At 39.6% G+C, this 20,523-nt stretch overlaps 1 protein-coding gene across 2 annotated transcripts in view; it reads left to right on the top strand.

Annotated features, from left to right (window-relative positions):
• The window catches only part of SNAP25 (synaptosome associated protein 25), an 87,877-nt gene that overhangs the window by 52,008 nt on the left and 15,346 nt on the right, over nt 1–20,523 (top strand). For both annotated transcript variants that reach the window (XM_075863074.1, XM_075863073.1), the window contains exon 4: nt 8,790–8,838. In XM_075863074.1, coding sequence (XP_075719189.1) covers nt 8,790–8,838 — 49 coding nt within the window. The remainder of the gene's footprint in view (nt 1–8,789; nt 8,839–20,523) is intronic.

The following is a 20,523-nucleotide window of genomic DNA, read 5'->3' on the forward strand; positions in this document are numbered from 1 at the left end:
AGAGAGAGCAACTACTGAACACCAGCTTTCGGGGTGGTGCACATAGGAGAGACCGAGGCTCCTGAACACCAGCTTGGGGGGGTTTTGCATAGGAGAGACCACAGCTACTGAACACCAGCTTGAGGTGGTGAACATAGGAGAGACCTGCAGCTACTAAACACCAACTTACGGGGGTGCTCATAGGACAGAGAGCTGCCAACTTTTGCTAACCTTTTCTTTTACAGAGAGGTTACTGAACTCCATCCTTGGGGCCCTGATCACCAGGAGAGAGTAGCACTTCATTATGTGCTTGGCGATGCTGAACACCAGGAGAGGGAGCAGTGCTGCATTATGTGCTTGCCAACTTCTCAGCAGTGACTAACACAATGAAGCACTGCTCTCTCACCTGGTGATCAGCACCGCCAAGCGCATAATGAAGCTCCGCTCTCTCTCCCTGTGTTTAGCGCCACCAAGCACTCAACGGTGCTGAACAGACGGAGAGGGAAGTGTTCCAGCAAACCATTCTCCACGTTCCCGGCTGTAGCACCATTGCCACCGGTTGCTGACCCTTGATGTAGAGCATGTCTGTCCTGAAGATGCTTATGACCCTCCATACCATGACCTGAGTGGAGTGCGTGACGCGCTGAACGATGCAGTCCTCCCTCATCTGTTCTCCAGACTGTCTTCTGACATATTGTATTGTACTTGCTGCTCAGAACACTTGAAACTTATGTCACTAAAAACAACCTGAACATCATGCATCATTTTCACCAATCATATGCAAAGAGGATTTAAAACAAAACAGCATTTTTCATTAATAGAATCAAATAGTAAATGTTATAATAAATAACAATGAAAGTCAAGGTTTTTTTTTTACCTGTTCCCAGTATTCTGTGGACCAGTTTTCAAACTGTTTAGCCCCGTCAAGTATTTTTGCCATTATTTCTTAAACAAATTTCTGTTTCTTTGAATGTCTGCAGACTTGAATCCCTTCGAACAGTTCTCTAACTTATTGGAACTCTATGTTGTGATTCTTTTGCCATTCTCTGATCAAAATTGAGTCATCTTGAGTATTTGTCGCCCTTCTGCGACCAAATTTGCCAGAATGTCTGGGGACAATGGTTCACATTGAATTTGTAACACTGCCCAACTGAGAAACGCTAAAAAACGTAAACAAATGTAATAGATTGTTGACAACACGGTACTATAATAATTACTCATATAACCACGGGCATACGCACAGTTTTGTAAAAGGGGTTCATCACCATGAACATACTTGCATAACATGTGCATACGTACACACACACGTATACACTCTGACAAACATATACTATATATACCACATATATACATACATTCACACACACACACACACACATATATACACACGGTGACACATTCACACACGTATACACTCTGTGACACATATACTGTATATACCACATACATACATTCACACACACACACACACACACACACACACACACACACACACACACACACACACACACACACACACACATATATACACACTGTGACATACATACACATGCATATAGTATATTCATATACACGTTTACACACTGTGACACACATACCCACACATATACACTGTTTAATCATATCATACAACTACCTGCGTAATATTGTATAAGTCCTCCTCGTGCTGCCAAAACATTTCTGACCCGTCAAGGCATGGCCTCTGAAGGTTTCCTGTGGTATTGGACACGAAGACGTTAGCAGTATATCCTTTAAGTACTTTAAGTTGCGATGTAGGGACTCCTTGGATCATACTTTTTTTTCCAGCACATCCCACAGATGCTCAATTGAATTGAGATCTGGGGAATTTGGAGGCCAAGTCAACAACTTGAAATCTTTGTCATGTTCCTTAAATCATTCCTGAACAATTTTTGCTGTATGAAAAGCATATTATCCTGCTGAAAGAGGCCACTGCCAGTAAAGATTACTGTCAACATGAAGGTGTGTACTTGACCTTCCACAATTTTTAGGTATGTGGGGTATGTCAAAACAACATCCACATGAATGCCAGGACCCAATGTGTCTTAGCAGAAAATTGCCCAGATCATCACCCTGCCTCCGCCGGCTTGCCTTCTTCCCATAGTGCATTCTGTTGCCCACTCTTCCCCTGGTAAGCGACACACACGCACCCAGCCGTCCACACAATGTAAAGGAAAACATGATTCTTTAGACCAGGCCACCTTTTTCCATTGCTCCATAGTGCAGTTCTGATCCTCACGTGCCCACAGGAGTCAGCATAGGCACTCCAACCGGCCTGCCCCTACGCATCCCCAACTGCAGCAAGCTGCGATGCACTCTGTGTTCTAAGACCTTTACATCTTACCCAACATTTATTTTTTCATCAATTTGTGTGGCTCCTGTGTGATCGGACTTGATGGGCTAGCCTTCACATCCCACGTGCATTAATGAGCCTTGGGCTCCGTTTGTCCTTCCTTGCACCACTTTTAGTAGGTACAAACCACTGTATACTGGGTACACCTCACAGAATTTGCCGTTTTGGAGATGCTCTGACCCAGTCATCTAGCCTTCACAATTTGCCCCTCTGAAAGTTGCTCAGATCCTTACGCTTTACAATTTTTTTCTGCTTCTAACACATCAACTTTAAGAACTAACTGCTCACTTGATGAATATATTCCACCCCTTGACAGCTGCTATTGTAATGACATAATCAATGTTATTTACTTCACTTGTCATTTCTTTTTAACCCGTTAGTGACCGGCCCATAGTGTTTTTACGTCGGTCACTAACGGGCCTTATTCCGATGCCATAGACTTTTTATGTCGCGGCATCGGAATAAGTAAACAGAGCAGGGAGCTGTCAAATGTCCCTGCTCTCAGCTTCCAGAGGCAGCTGAGGGCGTCCCTGCTCTGCCGGGTGAGATCGATATTAGTATCGATCTCACCCGTTTAACCCCTCAGATGCGGTGCTCAATCGCGAGCACTGCATCTGAGTGGTTTTGGAGAGAGGGAGGGAGCTCCCTCTCATCCCACTGACACCCGGCGATAAGATCGCCGAGTGTCAGTGTCTCCGATGGCTGCCTGGAGCGAATGCCTGCTAGGTCATGCCGGAGGCATGACCTAGCAGATGCCTGTCCGTTTTAAACGGACAGGCATAATACACTGTAATACAGAAGTATTGCAGTGTATTATAATAGCGATCGCAGAATCGCATATTAAAGTCCCCTAGTGGCACTAGTAAAAAAGTAAAAAAAAAGTTTAATAAAGTTCATTAAAAAAAAATGTGAAAAAAAATGAAAAACCCACTTTTTCCCCTTACAAACTGCTTTAGTATTAAAAAACCAAAATAAAGTAAAAAAGTTACACATATTTGGTATCGCCGCGTCCGTAACGACCCCGACTATAAAGCTATTACATTACTTAACACGCACGGTGAACGCCGTAAAAAATCAAATAAAAAAAGTTGGAAAAATTGTTGTTTTCTGTGAATCCTGACTTTAAAAAAATGTGATTAAAAAGTGATCAAAAAGTCGCATCTACTCCAAAATGGTACCAATAAAAACTACAAGTCGTCCTGCAAAAAAAAAAGCCCTCACACAACCGCATCGGCGAAAAAATAAAAACGTTACGGCTCTTCAAATATGGAGACACAAAACCAAATAATTTTGAAAAAAAAGCGTTTTTACTGTGTAAAAGTAGTAAAAAATACAAAAACTATAGAAATTTGGTATCGTTGCAATCGTAACAACCCGCTGAATAAAGTTATTGTGTTATTTATAGCACACGGTAAACGGCGTAGATTTAAGACGCAAAAAAGAGTGGCGAAATTTCCGATTTTTTTCTATTCCCCCCCCAAAAAAGTTAATAAAAGTTAATCAATAAATAATATGTCCCCCAAAATGGTGCTATTAAAAAGTACAACTTGTCCCGCAAAAAACAAGATCTTATACAGCTATGTCGACGCAAAAATAAAAACGTTATAGCTCTTGGAATGCGACGATGGAAAAACTTCAAAAATGGCTTGGTTTGTTAACGTCTAAAATAGGCCGGTCATTAAGGGGTTAATGTTATGGCTGACCATTGTATACATACATTAACGCAAACGCACACACACACACATACACACACACATATATACATTGACACATATATACTTACATTAACACATATACACACCTACCTTCTCTAATGGCTTTCATTCCTCGTTACTAGGACATAAGGGGGTGGGCACAGCAGGGCAGGACTGATCCAGCCAGCAGTGATTTGGAGGTGCTGGAGCTCATCCTCCCTCCCTCTTTTCGAATTGACTGCTATATGTAATGCTGTCTGCCATCTGCTGGTAAAAGGTCAACATTTCCCATGTACTGTTCTCCTTTCACCAGCAGATAGCATTACATGTCTAAACTGCTGGAGGATGAGAGCCACCGAGCCAGGGAAGGAGTGAGCGTACAAGAGGGAGGTTTTAAACCCGTAAGGCCCGCTTGTGTACAACCCTGAGTATAACCCCATGGGTTGTGGAGCTTTATTGCCGAGTATTTTATCATTTATAACCTACCTCAATAAACCTGGCCCCAATGCTGGATTAGAGTACCTTAGGCCCATCAAAAATGATCCTGAAGGCCCGTCATCGAGCTAAGCAGCACATGTTCAAGTTCACTTTTAATTGCATTGTAAGCTCTGCAGATATCATTACACACAAAAGCCATATCATCAGTAAAAACAAAAAAGGTATTTGTAAATTAACCCAAAATATGATAAACCCTATCAACATGTGATCTGTGCCAAGATCAGTCTTTAGATGGGGTTAGCTTCTGCTACATTGGGCCCTGTTGTGTAAGCACTCCATTATCATATTAAATCTAATCCCACCAGAGAATCCTGTGGTCATCTGTTGTGCCAGTCAGACCCTACCTCTTCAAAACCAGGTGCTGGTACATATTTTGTTTAATAATTTTTGATATTGAATATTTCATGATAGCTAGCCTATGAGAAAAAAATGCATAGTATGGCATTCATTTTAGTGGGCTTCAAGAGAGCCTGTCAACTCTCCTGACCTGTCTGTTTTAGCAAATACTTGTATTCCCCATTAAAATTACAATTCTGGGCATCTTTTATTAGAACTCTTTATTAAAGGTATCTTACTTCTCTACCATTTACTAAGCTACAGGCAGATTTCAGCCTACAGCCTATCAGGTACAGGGACAGGATCCCTGCGATGATGTCACTAGATCACGCCGGCCTACGCAAGGATCCCGTCAGCGTTCAGAATACTGTGGGGCAGCTCTGTTCGTCGTGGGCACAGGGCCTAGGTATAATCTTTTTCACTTTTTTGTTTGGGGGGAGGTGGGGGGCGCTATCTACAGGGGGGAGCTGTATGGCACTATCTACAGGGGGACAGTATGGCACTATCTACAAGGGGGAGGTGGGGGCATTATCTACAAGGAGGGTGCAGGCACTATCTACAGGGGAGGCGGTATGGCACTATCTACAAGGGGGAAGTGGGGGGCACTATATACAAGGGGGAGTTGGGGGCACTATCTATGGGGGGGCTTTATGGCACTATCTACAAGGGAAGGTGGGGGTCACTATCTACAGGGGTTCTGTGTGGAACTATACAAGGGGGAGGTGGGGGTCTGTATGGCACTGTCTACAAGGGGGAGAGGGCACTATTTACAGGGGGGAAGGGTGGCACTATTTAGAAGGGGGGTGTGACACGATCTATAGGGGGAGCTGTATGCCACAATCTACAGGGGGGCTGTATGGCACAATCTAGAGTGGGGCACTATCTACAGGGGGGCACTATTGACAAGGGGGGTCTGTATGTGGCACCCAGGGGAGTGGGGCCATTTAAAAGTTTGCTATGGGGCCCAGTCTTTCCTAGTTATGCCCCTGGGCAAGTCCCTACATAGTCTGAGATTTGGAGTACTGATGCCACGGCATCCAACATGTATCGAAATACACAGAAAATGGTAACACCCAGTTGTCAATTTCTTCAAACATTTGTAGGATAAATAACAGCGGAACGGTACAATGCAAAGTTCTAAAAAAATGCACCAGAATTTTTATTCTATGGGGAATACAAGTATTTACTAAAACAGACAGGTCAGGAGAGCTGACAGGTCCTCTTTAACCGAAAATTAATTGTTGAACTATTTAAATTATTTAAATAACCCGTTTTGACTAAATATCTCTGAGAGAGTTTGCTTTCCATGTAATACAAACCTCTTTGACACTATTGGGTTATGTTGAATGTTCACATGTAATGCCTGTCTACAAAACTTGTCTACATAATATCTGAGCGTCTTTAGGCAGTTGACAACTCCCCTTAGTGTCTTGTTTGACTGGAGGATTTGTGATTATGCCATGACACATCTTTATGTGCGCCATGTATTTCTCCAGCATTCGCTAGAATTTTTATTAATATTCTGGGTCACAGAAAATGTGAAGAAATTTTGATTTTTATCAGTTTGTATAAAATATTTGGAATACGATATCCTACTTTGTCTTCTTGTATTATTATTATTTATCTGTTGTCCGCAACACAGGTCGCACTACCAAAGATCACTGTGTCACCATGCCTGCACCGCAGGATATGAAAGTGAATGTCGCCGCGTTGCGATCCGCAGGTTGTCGGGACCACCTCGCAACAGTCGCAAATAATCAAACAGGTGCAGATCTTTAGCAACTGTCGTGTCGCAGTCGTGGCAACCTGAAGATCATAATGCAGCCACATTTACTTTCGTTACCTGCGATGCAGGCAGGGCAACACGAAATCCATAGATATTAATATGGAGTTGGTCTCCGCTTTTGCAGCTAAAACAGCTCTTCTGGGAAGGCTTTCTACAATATATTGGAGTGCGTCTGTGGGAATTTTTGCCCATTCATCCAGGAGAGCATTTGTGGGATCAGACACTGATGTTGGATGAGAAGCCTGGCTCATAATCTCTGTTCTAGTTCATCCCAAAGGTATTCAATAGGGTTTCGGTCAGGGCTCTGTGCGGGCCAGTCAAGGTCTTCCACACAAAACTCACCCAACCATGTCTTTATGGACCTTGCTTTGTGCACTGGGGCACAGTCATGATGGTACAAAAAAGGGCCATACCTCAAACTGTTCTCACAAAGTTGGAAGCTACAATTGTCCAAAATATCTTGGTGTGCTGAAGCATTAAGATTTATCTTCACTGGAACTAAAGGGCCGTGGCCAACCCCTGAAAAACAACCCCATAACATTATCCCTCCTCCACCAAACTTTACATTTGGCACAATGCAGTCAGGCAGGTAACGTTCTCCTGGCATTCACCAAACCCAGACTCGTCCATCAGACTGCCAGATAGAGAAGCGTGATTCATCACTTCACAGAACCCATTTCCACTTCTCCAGAGTCCAGTGGCGATGCGCTTTACACCACTCCATCCGACGCTTGGCATTGTGCTTGGTGATGTAAGGCTGGCATGCAGCTGCTCGTACATGGGAACCCATAACATGAAGCTCCCGGAGTTTTTGTGCGGATGTTAATGCCAGAGGAGGGTTGGAGCTCTGTTATTAAGTCAGCAGAGCGTTGGTGACTTTTATGCCCTTAGATTGGTGTCCTGCTGCTTCATGATTTTTTCTATCAAAAAAGTGCTGACCACCAGGGATGTTGTAAAATAAAGTACTAACCTTTCTGAGTCATTACTATATTGTATGTGTAAATCTCCTACCTTACCAGTACTAAGCAGCACTATTACATGTCAACCACTATGCTTGTATGAAGGCATCAAGCATTCCTCCGGCAACGTTTTAATTTGCTCTTCATTTGCTCCTTATTGATCATCCAAACACCTTAAACTCATTTATCTACAATACTCTTTCCCAGGTATCAGTTGTCCAATGTCTGGGTTATTTTCCCCCATTTTAACGTTTTCTGACTATTTGCTAGTTTTAAATATGGCATTTTTTATTTATTTTTTGCATCTTTGACTGTAAGGTTTTTTTTGTTACTGTATCAGACACTAGTATTTGTTCTATACTATTTAGGGAAACTGCCATCTCCGGACCTGTAAGGTACCTGCACCTATCCTGTTGTGCAGCTGTACGTCTTGGCTTTCCTTTTCTTTCTCCCTCACCCTGTTTAGATTCAGTCTGCGCTCTTTTCCCAACATAGTATTAAACATCTTTGTATGAAAGCTTCAATTTTTGGACAGTCTGACTAATAGTCTGCCTAGTTTCTTATGAAAGCTGTTTTATGTCTGTTTTTAAAGGGTTTTCCAGTTTATATAAATAAGGCTTAATCTTTGTATAATGAAAAGTTTTGCAACTTTCCAATAAACCTTGTATTTTAATTTCTTGTAGCTTCAAAATCTCTGTTTGCTATCAGTGAATAAAAACATCTCATTGATTGTAACTCATAAAATAGTGACAGATACTCCATTTAGTGTAACAAATATTCAATAGGAGACACATTTTCATGGCACTGTAACTATATCAGGCTCTGTTCACATTACAGTCATAGCTTCCTTTTATAATGGATCTGTATTAACTTATAATGATGTTTGTCGGGTTCCGTCGGGGTTCCAGTATTTTCTAGGGCAAACCGCTGTGGTGCCCAGTAAAGTGCCAAACCCATTCTGAGCTGAGCAGAACTTTTTGTCAAGAGAAATCTCTGATATCAGTGATATTCTAGAAGTTTGTTTAGTTATACTATGATATCATGATTTTTTCACATTTCTTCTGTTTGTATATGACTTTGCCTTTTATCCCATTCTTGGTTGCACTATTACTGACCATTCTTTCTGTCTCTTTTTTTTCCCTTTGCTATCTCTCTTGGGTATGTAGAGCAAAGATGCGGGAATCAGGACTTTGGTTATGTTGGATGAGCAAGGAGGTAAGTTACTTGAAGGAAACTCTTATATTCTAAACATTATTGAACATGAAATGTCCTAATGTGCTAAGAGATGAAACAAAGATGAATCCTGGCTAAAGCTTTCCCATTTTCTGGGTGAGGAGTATATTATTATATATAGTTTCCAGATTGGAAAAAAATACTAGTAAATGGCAACTTTCTAAGGGAAGTCTGTAGATTTTCACTGTTAGGGTATGTGCACACGATAACGGCAAATACGTCTGAAATTACGGAGCTGTTTTCAGGTGAAAACAGCTCCTGAATTTCAGACGTTTTTACAAGTGCACGCGTTTTTCGCGGCGTCTTTTACGGACGTAATTGGAGCTGGTTTTCATTGGAGTCAATGAAAAACGGTTCCAATTACGTCCCAAGAAGTGTCCTGCACTTCTTTGACGCGGCCGTAATTTTACACGCCGTCTTTTGACAGCGACGCGTAAAATGACAGCTCGTCTGCACAGAACATCGTAAGACCCATTGTAAGCAATGGGCAGGTGTTTGCCAACATATTGGAGCCGTCTTTTCAGGCATAATTCGAGGTGTAAAACGCCTCCATTACGTCTGAAAAGTGGTTGTGTGCACATACCCTAAGGTTGAACATAGCAAGGCCTTCTTAAAACACAGGATACACGCCCAATTCTTTTAATCTCTTTATTAATGACCTTGTGGATGGGATTGATAGTAAAGTGTCAGTTTTTGTTGATGATTAAAAAATTTGTCGGATACTTAAAACTTAGCTTGATTGTAAAATATTACATAAAGACCTAGATAAGGTGGTAGCATGGGCAAACACATGGCAGATGAATTTGAAGATGATAAATGTAAGGTAATGCACCTAGGATGCAGTAATATTATTTATGTATATACATTAAATGGAATAAAACTGGGGATAATCGAACAAGGGAAGAGCCTGGTTGCAAGTAAGCTAAGCAGCAGTACTCAATGCCAAGCAGCAACTGCAAAAGCAGGTTTACAAAAAGAGATAAAAACCTGTGATTCAAATGTAATATTACCCCTCTATAAATTACTTGTAAGACCACATCTTGAATATGGGGCTCCATATTGTAAAAAGGATATAGTAGAGCTGAAAAGGGTTACAAGGGCGAGCAACTAGATTAGTAAATGGGATGGTCACTTATAATGAGGCTATAAATATCGGGCTTGTTCAGCTTGTAATAAAGACCCCTTAAAAGTGAGTTCATTTACATGTATAAATATATGTGTGATCAGTACATAGAGCGGACACATGATTTATCCTTTACAAGGTCTTTACAAAGCATCAGGTGTGTGGAGGAAAGGCGAATCAGACATAAAACCATAAAGGAAAGGGTTCTTTACAGTTACATAGTTAGCACATTTGAAAAAAGACATATGTCCATCAAGTTCAACCAAGGGATGGGAAAAAGGGAAGGGATGTTAGTCAAACAATGGAATGCGCGACCCCAGGTAGTAATGGCAGATGCTATGCCAGCATTTAAAAAAAGGGCTAGATGCTTATCTAATAACGAATGGCATAGAGGGTTATAATTAATCAAGCAATGAAAGACGTGTAATTGATTGAGAAAGGTTGAACTTGATGGACCTGTGTCTTTATTTAACCTAAGTAACTATGTAACTATACCATGTAATTAAGATGGGTAATCTTTATATGAGGATAGTGGGCAGAGACATGTACATTGTCTGTTTATGGCCATGTAGGTGAGAAATCCCCTTTAAATATTTTAGACTAGGAAACTTATTTTGAACGTTTTTATTCAGAAATAATAAAACAATGAAGAAATCCCCAATCCGACATGAAAGAGTCACAACTAGAAAGCATTGAACACTGTTGCCAGACCATTATGGTTTACTGTGATTGAAGGAACACTCTCGGAAAAGTTTAATGAATGATAAAAGGACCGACTAGGAATATTAAGCACTCCAGGGTCGTTAATTTACATATTTCTAAAGTGCTCTGTACACCACAGAAAAAAAACCAAAATGGCTGCATCATACCATGTTAACTGCTTCCTCCTGCATTTGGACTTAAACCAGGTACATGATATGGGAAAAATTAAGGGAGCATAGAACTCTCAGGATGAGCAGTATTATCTGCAGAGTACATGCAGGGGGTGGGCAGAGCAGGAAGTCTGTGAGGTGCAGCTTCAGCCAATACCTGCAAAGCGAGCACCTTGGAAACGAGTATTTGAGGGCCCAAATAACCATAGTAACTGAATTTTTCTAATTATGGAAATTTGCTTGGAGTTTCACTTTAAAGATTAGATCTGTCTTTCTGCCCATCATTCCAAATAAGGCCTGAGGTAGCGGATGTTCCAGAGTTTCAGACCTTTTACTTTAAAAATGTATCTGTCACTTTAGATTTCCCAGGACCACATGATTCACGTTTATGTATTGGCTAGTTTCTATGTATAATTAATTAAACATTTGATTTTCTATTTGGTCTTCTACACCTCATTAATATAATAAATCTTGAATGACCAGTCTAACAATGATCACCTATATCTTCTATGATTATTTTAGCATCATTCCTAAAACTTTAAATGACCGTTCAAGGTATAATATAAATGCTTATGTTACTTCATCTCTAAATCCTGTAAATAAAACCGGTGATCAATAGGGAACTGCAATATATGGTTTTATATCAATCATTATGCATTATGCATTACCTCTAGCTTTAAAAATGTATGTGACTTATTAGGTACAGTTCCTCTGTCATGCCTAACCCTATTTTCTCCAACTTCCTATATTTCCTTCTGTTTTTCTGTCCTTCATCTACAGGTTAATACATGTACATATAAACAATTGTGTTATAACATTTATCTCTGCCAGTTGACTATATATATATATAATTATTTTTTTTTTATTATTATTATTTTTAAATATATATATTTATATATATATTCCCTGTGTGTATGATAAGTCTATCGTCAGATTAGCTGACAGATTAATTTAGTGAACTTTCTTTGGGATCAATAACCCATGAAGTCTTATCTGCCATATTTAGTCAACTGACTTAACCTAGGCAATGTTGAACCAGACTAGTAGGTAATGTGGCTTTATAATGCTACACATTTGTTTGGGCACTGGTTAGAGCAAACATCTGGATGTCATAAAACCCTATGGTTACAAATTTTGGTTTAGTTGGACCATGTGGGGGCTGGGTGTTGCAGCCATGCTGCTAGTATTATGGCCTGAAAATTGCATTAGTATTTGTAAGTCAAAACCAGTTGTGGAACTTACACAGAAAAAATGTTTCATGGATTTACATCTCTTCCATGTTTTGGACCCACTATTAATTTTGGCTTGCAAATACTGATGCAAAATACTGCCGTATGAATTTGGAGTTGTAAACCATTGAGACCTGTTTAGGTTAGTATTGTGTATGAAATGCATGGAATAACAATAAGTAAAACATATACTTTTTTTTCACAGTGCTTTGTGTGTCTGAGAGGTAATTAGGAATCTTATTAAATATCTTCAGTATAACTGATCAGCATAAAACATAGTGATGATCACATTTTAATATTATATTGCTTCATTTGCCCCTCCTTTGCTCCAGTAACTACCTCTCTAATTTATGGTTTTCATTATCTTACCTTCCACACAACACTGCCATATGACACATGTAAAAATATTATACCGGTAAGCAAAGATTTGTTGGGAAATAAGGGAAAATTAGAACACATTACTGCGCTCCAATTTGTCCATGTCTTATGAAGTGCCAAGCTCTCTAATTTATATGGGAAACAAAATTACAAAGTGTAAAGACTTATTTTTTTTTCTGCTATAAATAAAAAGTGGGGGCGATCCATTGCACTAAGGGTAAGGGCCTTGACAGATTAGCAGCAATGCAAGACCTTATAGAACAAGAGAGAGATCAGGGCAGAAGAGTTAAGGAATATGTTGTTCATTTAACTACCCTAATGCCAACTAAAATGTAATTGTCAGCCTGGGAAAGGAATAGATAAAGTTCGGTGGTGACCCCTTGGCAATAGACTAAGGGGAAATTCCTTTCTTTCTTTTTTACATGAAAGACAGAAAGCAAATAGGCTTATTTAAAACAATAGAAAAATCAACTATATATATAGCCCAAATATCACAATCACATAGTGCCAAAATATCACCATCATATAGTGCCCAAATATCACCATCATATAGTACCCAAATATCACCATCATATAGTGCACAAATATTACCATCATATAGTGCACAAATATCACCGTCATATAGTGCACAAGTATCACCGTCCTATCGTGCACAAGTATCACTGTCATATCATGCCCGAATATGACCATCTTATAGTGCCCAAATATCACTGTCATATCATGCCCAAATATCACCATCATATAGTTCACAAATATCACCATCATATAGTGCACAAATATCACCGTTATATCATGCCCAAATATCACCATTACATAGTGCACAAATATCACCGTCATATAGTGCACAAATATCACCATCATATAGTTCACAAATATCACCATCATATAGTGCCCAAATATCACCGTCATATAGTGCCCAAATATCACCGTCAGCCTGGAAAAGGAATAGATAAAGTTCGGTGGTGACCCCTTGGCAAAAGGCTATGGGGACATTCCTTTCTTTTTTTTTTTTCTTTTTTTTTTTACATTAAAGACAGAAAGCAAATAGGCTTATTTAAAACAATTGAAAAATCAACCATATATATGGCCCAAATATCACCGTCATATCAAGCCAAAATATCGCCATCATATAGTGCCAAAATATCACCATCATATAGTGCCCAAATATCACCGTCATATCAAGCCAAAATATCACCATCATATAGTGCCAAAATATCACCATCATATAGTGCCCAAATATCACCATCATATAGTGCACAAATAGCACCATCATGTAGTGCCCAAATATCACCGTCATATTGTGCACAAGTATCACTATCATATTGTGCACAAGTATCACCGTCATATAGTGCCCAAATATCACAGTCATATAGTGCCCAAATATCACCATCATATAGTGCCCAAATATCACCATCATATAGTGCCCAAATATCACAATCAGGTATGGCCCAAATATCACAGTCATATAGTGCACAAATATCACTGTCCTATAGTGCACAAATATCACCATCTTATAGTGCCCAAATATCACCGTCATATAGTGCACAAATATCACCGTCAGCCTGGAAAAGGAATAGATAAAATTCGGTGGTGACCCCTTGGCAAAAGGCTATGGGGACATTCCTTTCTTTTTTTTTTTCCATGAAAGACAGAAAGCAAATAGGCTTATTTAAAACAATTGAAAAAGCAACCATATATATGGCCCAAATATCACCGTTATATCAAGCCCAAATATCACCATCATATAATGCCAAAATATCACCATCATATAGTGCCCAAATATCACCGTCATATAGTGCACAAGTATCACTATCATATTGTGCACAAGTATCACCGTCATATAGTGCACAAGTATCACTATAATATTGTGCACAAGTATCACCGTCATATAGTGCCCAAATATCACAGTCATATAGTGCCCAAATATCACCATCATATAGTGCCCAAATATCACCATCATATAGTGCCCAAATATCACAATCAGGTATGGCCCAAATATCACTGTCATATCATGCCCGAATATGACCATCTTATATTGCCCAAATATCACTGTTATATGCCCAAATATCACCATCATATAGTTCACAAATATCACCGTCATATAGTGCACAAATATCACCGTCATATCATGCCCAAATATCAGCATCATATAGTGCTCAAATATCACCATCATATAGTGCCCAAATATCACCGTCATATAGTGCCCAAATATCACCGTCATATAGTGCACAAATATAACTGGTCATATCATGCCCAAATATCACCATCATATAGTGCACAAATATCACAGTCATATAGTGCCCAAATATTACCCTCATATAGTGCACAAGTATCACCGTCATATCATGCACATGTATCACCGTCATATAGTGTCCAAATATCACCATCATATAGTGCACAAATATCACCATCATATAGTGCCCAAATATCACCATCATATAGTGCCCAAATATCACCATCATATAGTGCCCAAATATCACAATCAGGTATGGCCCAAATATCACTGTCATATCATGCCCGAATATGACCATCTTATATTGCCCAAATATCACTGTTATATGCCCAAATATCACCATCATACAGTTCACAAATATCACCGTCATATAGTGCACAAATATCACCGTCATATCATGCCCAAATATCAGCATCATATTGTGCCCAAATATCACCGTCATATAGTGCACAAGTATAACTGGTCATATCATGCCCAAACATCACCATCATATAGTGCACAAATATCACTGTCATATAGTGAACAAATATCACCATCATATAGTGTCCAAATATCACCGTCATATAGTGCCCAAATATTACCCTCATATAGTGCACAAGTATCACCGTCATATCGTGCACATGTATCACCGTCATATAGCGTCCAAATATCACCATCATATAGTGCCCAAATATGACTATCATATAGTGCCCAAATATCACTGTCATATCATGCCCAAATATCACCATCATATACTGCACAAATATCACCTTCATATAGTGCACAAACATCACCGTCATATCATGCCCAAATATCACCATCATATAGTGCCAAAATATCACCATCATATAGTGCCCAAATATCACAATCAGGTATGGCCCAAATATCACTGTCATATCATGCCCGAATATGACCATCTTATATTGCCCAAATATCACTGTTATATGCCCAAATATCGCCATCATACAGTTCACAAATATCACCGTCATATAGTGCACAAATATCACCGTCATATCATGCCCAAATATCAGCATCATATTGTGCCCAAATATCACCGTCATATAGTGCACAAGTATAACTGGTCATATCATGCCCAAACATCACCATCATATAGTGCACAAATATCACTGTCATATAGTGAACAAATATCACCATCATATAGTGTCCAAATATCACCGTCATATAGGGTCCAAATATTACCCTCATATAGTGCACAAGTATCACCGTCATATCGTGCACATGTATTACCGTCATATAGTGTCCAAATATCACCATCATATAGTGCCCAAATATGACTATCATATAGTGCCCAAATATCACTGTCATATCATGCCCAAATATCACCATCATATAGTGCACAAATATCACCTTCATAGAGTGCACAAATATCACCGTCATATCATGCCCAAATATCACCATCATATGGTGCCAAAATATCACCATCATATAGTGCCCAAATATCACAATCAGGTATGGCCCAAATATCACTGTCATATCATGCCCGAATATGACCATCTTATATTGCCCAAATATCACTGTTATATGCCCAAATATCACCATCATACAGTTCACAAATATCACCGTCATATAGTGCACAAATATCACCGTCATATCATGCCCAAATATCAGCATCATATTGTGCCCAAATATCACCGTCATATAGTGCACAAGTATAACTGGTCATATCATGCCCAAACATCACCATCATATAGTGCACAAATATCACTGTCATATAGTGAACAAATATCACCATCATATAGTGTCCAAATATCACCGTCATATAGTGCCCAAATATTACCCTCATATAGTGCACAAGTATCACCGTCATATCGTGCACATGTATCACCGTCATATAGTGTCCAAATATCACCATCATATAGTGCCCAAATATGACTATCATATAGTGCCCAAATATCACTGTCATATCATGCCCAAATATCACCATCATATAGTGCACAAATATCACCTTCATATAGTGCACAAATATCACCGTCATATCATGCCCAAATATCACCATCATATAGTGCACAAATATCACTGTCATATAGTGCCCAAATATCACCGTCATATAGTGCCCAAATATCACCATCATATAGTGCACAAATAAAAGCATTCCTTAGTCTGTAAATACCAATGAAATAGGAAGTTACAGTCAGCACCTGCTATGAATCATCCTAAGGGCATAGTGGAGGCCTCTAGATCGGGGCTTGTCAACCTTCTTTTGAAACCGATGTCTTTGAATGACCGCAAAGTATGAAAAAATATTAATTTTACAATACTGTAAACTATTAAATCCCTATTAAATGTATTTGTACATTTCTGGTGTTGTAAATACATTTTGTTTCAGGTTTGGACAGGATCTCTCAATTTTTTACACTTCTGAACTGATAAATATAATGTCTCATGGTTTAGGCTTAACATACCTAATAAACTATGGTGTGTGTGTGTGTGTGTGTGTGTGTGTGTGTGTGTGTGTGTGTGTGTGTGTGTGTGTGTGTATCTAGCACTATTGATATAATCCTCTTATCTACATACAGTAGTGGCAAATCTTTTGTAGCATTTACCAATGTAACGATAATATTGGGTAACAGAGCGACTGCCCAATATTACTTACGACATTGATCGGTTGCATGCATATGAATGCTGGCTCAAAAAATTGCTGCTCCCAACTATTTATGGGCATAAGTAGCTTTAATGTGCAGCCATCAAGACCATTTCACCTTTTGAGCACCCAGTATATTAAAGAATTTCATATATAGCAATTCCCTAATATTTAGGAATTAGCGGGAGGTAAATTGTAAATTGTAAATTGTAAAGCAGGATGGAGGTCGAGATGCCACAACTGTCAGAAGCCTGGCAGAAGAAATATTTTACTCTTTCTAGGGCCAAATTTTCCAGCTAGGCACGCCGGCTCCTTATGGTCAGAGCTAGATTATAATGGATGTAGTGACAGTTATTGCAGTAGTCTTTATTAAATATTATAGTTATACTGCAGCTCCATAATAAATGTATTTCTTAGGCCTCATGCACACGAACGTGCTTTTGCGGTCGCAATTCCCCCCGAAAATCCAGGGGAGAATTGCAGCCCCATTCATTCCTATGGGGCCATGCACACGAGGTGAAAATAATGGGCGCGGCCATGTGCACAGTCCGCGATTTGCAGGCAGCTCGCGGCTGTCACTCCGTGCACATGGCTACGGTCGTGTGCATGAGGCCTTAGTTTTTATCGTGGGCTTATTATTGGGAGAAGCCCAGCATTTTGTGCCTACAGTCTTTAGAGATGTAAATAGAGTACTGATTCTTCCTATGGCACAGCAGGCACAGGTCATATGACAGACTGCAGTGAAGCTGCAAAGAATTTGACTTCCTTACTGAGAACCTGCTGTATTGTTGAATTGCTCCTGCTCATAATAATAATACTCTAATAATCTCCGGGCATTTTATATTGATGGTCTATCCTTAGGATAGGTGATCAATATCAGATTGTTGGGGGTCTGACTCCTGGGACCTCCACCGGTCAGCTGACTGAAGGTACTGCGGCGATGAACGCTGCGACCTCTTCAATATTTATCAGGCACAGTGCCGTTCACATCGGTATCGGCTGTGTCTGGGAGTGCCACTCAGTCGCATTCCCTAGAATGGGACCAAAACTTCAATCCCAGGCACAGCCACTACGGAAGTGTGCGGCGATGTGTCAGCTGATCGGTGGCAGTGTAGGAGTCGGTCCCCAACCCATCTGATATTGACGCCCTGTCCTAAGGATAGGCTGTCAATATAAACTGTCAGTGGAACCCCTCTCAGGAATGGCTGTATATGCAGTTTCCTAATATACAAGTGTGGCAGAGTTTTATATTGGGCTCCTTATTATAGTGCCAGGTTATGTTACCCGGGACAGAAGAGCTGGATTTTTGTTTCCCCTTCCACTTCCTTTCCATGTTCCTATGCAATTCCCCACCCCTTGCTAAAAATACAGTTCATTTGGAGAGGGGTGTCTTGCACAGGTTCTTGACACCTAATAGCAAAAGGAATAGAACAACCAGGACTGGGGCCCCATAGCAGCTGGATTTGCTATCGCTTGTACTCCATGGAAGTGTAGGTTCACCTTTACCTTACTAAAGGGCATCCTAAGCTTTAACCATTTGAGAGCTCTACAAAACAGTTCCTTTACAATTTAATACAATGCTTAGATCAATGCATTATGTTCAATGTGTGCACAATCTAGGTTTAGTCTCTTTTATATCTGTAGAATACCCTAATATAGTCATTCAAAGCTTTGTTTTATCTATTTTATTACAGTTTAGTGCATTCAGATTCTTAAAACCAAAAAATAATTGACTGAACTGGAATGCACAACCATTAGTCTTTAACATCCAAAGGCAATCTGAATTATTTATATGTAAATAAAATTAGCTGTCACATTGAAAAATCTTACATCTGCTCATAAAATGCATGACCCTGACTAACATCATCAATAAATAATGTATTCTGTAACAAAGTCATGCAGATATTTGTTACAAGTCCCTTGGACTATCCAGAGATGGGTAAAATATTGCAGCCTCGGAGTATAATTGAGGTTGATCAATACAAGTAAAAGCCCATTATGCAACTTCCTTTCTAATAAATAATTCACTTTCCAAGCAGCTTGAAAATATCAGTGCAATGGAGAGATAACAGACTCGTCTTATGATTCAAGCAGCCATGTTCAAATATCAAACACTTATAACAAAATCTACAAGAATCAACATCATTTAGCTAATGAATGTAAAACTATACCCTTTGCTCTACAATTCCTTAACATAAGTTTATCATCTACACAGGTTCACAATTTTTTGCTGATGAAAATCTTGATAAAGCTTTATGATAGTCAGAGATTTTTTTTATATATCTAATTTTGAGCTTTACATTTCCTGCATGGAGATAGGGTCAAATGATATAATTCTAACTGCCTTATACCTCCACTAGGGGGCGCTTAGAAATTTATTGCATACTATTTAGACATTTAATTCAATAATAAAACCAGGGGCGTTGCTAGGGTCTTAAAATATCAGGGGCACAAGCCCCAAGACATGTTTACCCCCTCCAAATGTTTCCATACATATCGGAGATAGCATAGCTATAAGACTAAGGCCCCTGTAGCTACACCACTGCACGGTGCACAGCATCATTACGCGAGAAGACATCAGGACCTCCGCTGTGCTCCGGAACGAGGAGGGTAAGTATGCTGTCAGTCACTATAGTAACAGGGGCCCATGTAGTTTATTACATAGTCCCCAGTTACTATAGTAACTGTTTATAGACGTGTTGCGACCGCTGCGACCCCTGTAGCTGCGCCATTATGTGGCAGTCACCCAGTGAACCAGGGCACCGAGCCAAAGATCTGGGGCTCGGGCCCCCAAAGCCCGTTACTAACGACGTCAGTAAATAAAACAGTATGAAGTTATCGCAGCCTAGTGATGGCTAATAGCAGCCCGAATCTTATAATTTAACTTTATTTGGAGCACTGGAGCATAATAACAGAGCTCCGACCTCTGCAAAGATAAATTAAGAAATGAATGAGCACAAAATGTTGGACCTAAAAAGGACATGGTATTAAAAAGTAGAAATTCACTTTAGCCTACTTCAAAGCTTTGGTTCTAAACCTTCCTTTCACTGTTGACATTTAATGATCACTAGCGCATTAACATGAATAATACATTCTATAATATAAAAAACAAACGCTTCCTTAGAGCCACAAATGCCGTTGTCACAGAAGTAATTTAGAAGGCGTTTTTATATCTAGCTCCATACTTAAACCGGTTTCTTTAAATGTGTAGTAAATGTTATTTATGACCTGTTTCTAATATTTATTCAGTT

The sequence above is a fragment of the Rhinoderma darwinii genome, chromosome 4 (genome assembly GCF_050947455.1).
Source record: "Rhinoderma darwinii isolate aRhiDar2 chromosome 4, aRhiDar2.hap1, whole genome shotgun sequence".
Lineage (NCBI taxonomy): Eukaryota > Metazoa > Chordata > Amphibia > Anura > Rhinodermatidae > Rhinoderma > Rhinoderma darwinii.